General features: G+C 61.8%; 2 protein-coding genes across 2 annotated transcripts; both read left to right on the plus strand.

Annotated features, from left to right (window-relative positions):
• Window position 1: 1 nt before the first annotated feature.
• Window positions 2–340, plus strand: LBRM_01_0640 (conserved hypothetical protein; the record flags this gene model as incomplete). Its single annotated transcript, XM_001561454.2, has 1 exon — window positions 2–340. A coding segment is annotated over one exon (339 nt), but the record flags the coding sequence as incomplete, so codon positions are not given.
• A 1,539-nt stretch (window positions 341–1,879) lies between these two features.
• Window positions 1,880–2,722, plus strand: LBRM_01_0650 (conserved hypothetical protein; the record flags this gene model as incomplete). The annotated part of the gene is made up of 1 exon (XM_001561455.1): window positions 1,880–2,722. The coding sequence occupies one exon, from the start codon at window positions 1,880–1,882 to the stop codon at window positions 2,720–2,722; it is 843 nt and encodes a 280-aa protein (XP_001561505.1).
• Between the last annotated feature and the right edge of the window lie 1,669 nt (window positions 2,723–4,391).

Consider the following 4,391-nt stretch of genomic DNA (forward strand, 5'->3'; position numbering starts at 1 on the left):
CCGAGTGCTCTTCAGTTTGCCCCCCGCCTTCAGCAGCCTCTTGCGCATTCTTGTCGACGTCCAGGAGGAGATGGGCGAAGGTCAGAAAATCTCAGTGTTTCTCGCGAAGGACAGGTTCGAGCAGCATGGTATAATGGTCTCTCAAGGACGGCTGAAGGCGCTGCTGCAGGAACTCACGTCGAACCGGATTGCACAGTACGACGTGGCTGAGCACGCGCTGACAGTGATGCAACCTCGAAAGCTGCGCAAGGTGCTGGACGAGGTCGAGGCGCAGCGGGATGGCGCCGGCGCCGCGGCTGCAACGGTATCTTCCAGGTCGTCTGGACCTCGTGCTAGCTAATGTGAAGCAGCACGGAGGTGAGCTCAGCGAGTGGATGGGCACCCCTCACGTACGACGGGGGCGCCGGTGGGAAGGCACACCACGGACAGCTGTGTGCGTGGCCAAAGAAGCGAAAAGACCTGAAAGGCATCGAGGAAAGGCGTTTGCACCGAATCACCAACGTGATGGAGCTCTCCCTCTCTCCCTCCTCCTCTCTGAAATAGTTCTGCGCACACACACACACACACACACGCACAGCGCCCCCCCCCCCACAGGAGAGGAGGAGAGACACATAAAGCGGTGGAAGAGGCGACGGAACTGAACGAAGAGAGAGCGACAGGCGACAACAATGAGGGCGACGTCACGAGACGTCGAGCTAAAATCCTGTGGATGGTGACGCCACATCACACTGTCCACTCCATACACAATGCAACGCAGCTGCTTCTCTTGTTCATCTGCGCGTGGTGTGCGCACGCACTGCTCCCCCTTTCCTCCTCGTCCTTCACCGGCACATCCCCCCCTCTCTCTTTCCCCGCGCTATTCGCCTCCCCGCCCTTCACAACCGCGCCTTTTCCCTGCCGGTGGCGCTTTGCTGATAGAGAGAGAGAGAGAGAGAGAAGGCAGCTGTGAGCGTGTGCGTATACATCGGGTGTGCGCACGCACAAATGCAAAGGGAAGTTACCCGCTCACTCACATCCGCCTCAGGTGAAGCGGTTTCCGCCCTCCCTCTTCTTGCTGGTGCTACTCATCTCCTTCCCTCCCCCTCGCACCCCTGCACCCCCTCCACGCCGCTACCCACCCACCCCCTTCCCCAACCGTCGCCACTACTACCCCCTTTACCACACACACACACACACGCGCGCGTACGCCATTCACGCAGCCGAACAGAATTCGCTCTCTCCTTCGCCCCACCCCCACCACCACGGCGCTGACCCCACATCGCTCCTCTGAAGAAGCTCGCACGCCGTCAGTACACCCTAGCGATTCCCATCTCATGGCGCACAGGCGCATGCGCAAGCGCGTCTCCTCTTTTCTGCTCGCTTCTCTCTATCACTTTCACTCCCACTCTCACTCCGCACGTGTCGCGGGTGTCGCGAGTGTGCTGCTCCCACCAGCCGCCTCTCCCTCTCCTCCTGCTGGCCTACGTTTATACCATCTCTACACCCGCAGGAGCGCCCCACCCCACCCTCTCCGTGCGCACGCCCTCACCAGGCTCGCATCTCTCTCCGCCACGCATCGGATACCGCGCCCCCCTCTCGCTAGCGTTTGATCGCGCATTCTCGCGCCCACACCCCACAGCGTTCCTTCTTCATTTCACACACACTCTCTCTCGCTGCTCTGCGCTGCTCGTTTCACGCCCTTCGCCTCGCGTGATCGAGATTGCCTCGTCTTCGTCGAGCTCCTCCATCACCGCCGCACCTTTCCGACTCGCGCGCTGTCTACCACAACGTACACGCACGCACACACACACACGCACACACGCACACGTGCACACACACACACACACACACACACACACGCACACACGCACACGTGCTGGGTGGCTGTGCGAAGTGAAAAATGCCGGGCGTTGATCTTCTCGATGCCTTCGCCGAACTCGTGGTACGGGTCGTCTTCAGTCTCCCGCACACAGAGCCAGACAAGACGTCGAGCAGTGATGAAGACGTGCCTTGTGGCGCCAACAGCAGCGGCACGCAGATCTTCTCTCACACGAACCTGCTCGAGGAGGAGCAGCAACTGCTCAGCGACACGTCACTGGCGCACATTACCATGAACAGCACATGCGTCGGCAGCAGCGCCGCCTCGCTTGACCTTTACCCCGGCGGCATCTGGAACCCCCTGGCGCGGGTACCGGCGGCCGCAGCGGGGAATGGCGCGAGATCATCGCATCCGAGCAGCGTGGTGTCGCTCGGCACCGGCGATAACCTTTCCACCCCACGCAGCGGCCCCAGCTTGTGGAATCGAATTCTCGGTGGCAGCGGCCGCACGCAGACCCCACCGCGCACCCCACCGTGCACCCCGTCCTTCAGCCCTGGACCGCACACCGGTCTGACGACCACAATGTCCAGCTTTGTTCAGCTTACAGATGAAGAGCTCGGCGTGGGCGCCGCGGTCAGCGGTCGCGGTGGCTACAGCGGCGCCGGTGCAGCGCATAGTCTTGGTGCCGGCAGCGGTATCTGGGGCGGCCTCTCCACCACGCCCATCACGGTATTTTCGGGTGACTCCACACCGCTCCGTGAACTGTGCCCGCTGCCTTCCCCCCCGTCGTCCAACCCGCACCAGCAACCGCAGTTTGCGTGCTCCCATACTTTATGCCTCGGCCAGAGTCTCACACAGAGCAGCAGCGGCAATGGCGGTCATCGCTCGCAACACAGCTCCTCCAGCGAGTTTGACGTACTGTAGCGATGCCAGATGCGGGCAATGGGCGCCAGCCAGCCAGCCAGTCCCCCCCCCCGCCCCGCCCCCAACTTTCTCTGGCCATGAACACCAGTGCTCTCGGCCCGCTAGCCTGACCTGTCTGCACCCGCCACCACCGCCGCCACGGTGCGACTTGCCTCTCTCTCTCTCTCATCCCCCCCTTTTTGCTTGTTATTTTATGTTGCTTACACGGTGTTGTGTGCCCCCACCCCTCCCCTTTGCTGGTGCAGTTTCGTTCCTGCGACGCGCTGCGCCCGCTTTGGATTTCCGCCGCCGGGGTGTTCCCGCGAGCTCTGCGTCGGTGCCCAAGGCGCCTACTGCGCCTCCGCACACAGAGAGAGAGAGAGAGGGAGGGACAGGCAGGGAGGAGGGGGAGGGGGGGGCGTTCCTCTCCGGCTCCTTGTGAAGACAGATCTGCGTTCATGTATCGCCGTTATCCTGTCCGCTCGGCCTCTCTCCTCTCTCGCTCTCTTCCCTCCATGTCCCCTGCGAACTCGTCCTCCCCTCCTCCACCGCCACCACCACCTCCTAACACCCCTCCGACTCAGCTCTCCCTCCCTCCCTCTCTCTCTCTCTGTGTGGGTGTCTGTTATATGACCTCTCTCCTTCAACACCCTCGTACACTCGTCATCCCTCCCCGCCCCTTCGTCAGCTGATCTCTCGGCTACTCCATCAGCTGTTGCTGCTGCTACTACTCAAAGCCATCCCCCCTCCCCATCCCATCCCATCCCTTTCTGCCTCCTTCACCCCTCCTCTTCTCTTGAGGCGACGACGAGAATGATGACTAGGTAACCGGCATCAAACGACTTAACGGTGTCAGCGGCTGCGATGCGCACCACCAGCGCCACCCGTGCGTGATAGCCTGTGCAAAGAGGAGGCGGTGACGACAGTGCCTTGGCGCCTCTCTCTCTCTTCTACGGATGCCCTCGCTGTTGTGGAATAATTCTGCGCTGCTCATGTTTGCCCTCGTCTCTCGCTCACCTTCGCACCCCCGGTACGGAAAGAGTAGGGGAGAGGCAGCGAGGCAGCGATGCCACACGGTCCACCACCACTTTCTCCCGTCTCCTCCTGCAGCTCTGCGGGATGGCGGGGACTCAGCGAGCTCGCGATAGGCGTGGGTCTCTTCTCCCTCCCCCTCTCTCTCTCTCTCTGCTTGTAATGGCCCCCTCCCCTTTAACGCTTTACCCTCTATGTTTACCGTTGGCCTTTGCAGGCGAGTTGTCTGCGCTTTCACCTATCGGTCCTCGTCGTACGCCTCCCCCTCCTCCGTGGGTGTGCGTGTGTGCGCGCATGTGCGGGGGTGTGCGCCCCCTGACTCTCGTTGTTGCTTTGCTAGACGAGGGATGCACTTTAAGGGAGCAAAATGAATGGATGGCGGAGCGCGCAAGAGACCGAGACCGGGACGCGAAGAGGAGACGAGGAGAGTTACTTCCGCTCGGTCGCTGGTGCGCGCGTGCGATCACCCTTCAAAGAAGCGCGCAGAAAAGAAAATCTCGAGAGACAGGCGTGAGGAGAGCGTGCCTTCAGTTCATGAATAGCCGAAGCGCTGGAGGAGGAAACGGGCGGAGGGGGGAGGGGGGGGACCGGCGGCTTCGTCGGCGGACAGCGAATGAGGCTCGTTGAGGCATTCATTTATTCCGCCGCGTACACGAGG

The sequence above is a fragment of the Leishmania braziliensis genome, chromosome 1, assembly GCF_000002845.2.
Source record: "Leishmania braziliensis MHOM/BR/75/M2904 complete genome, chromosome 1".
In the NCBI taxonomy this organism is placed as follows: Eukaryota; Euglenozoa; class Kinetoplastea; order Trypanosomatida; family Trypanosomatidae; genus Leishmania; species Leishmania braziliensis.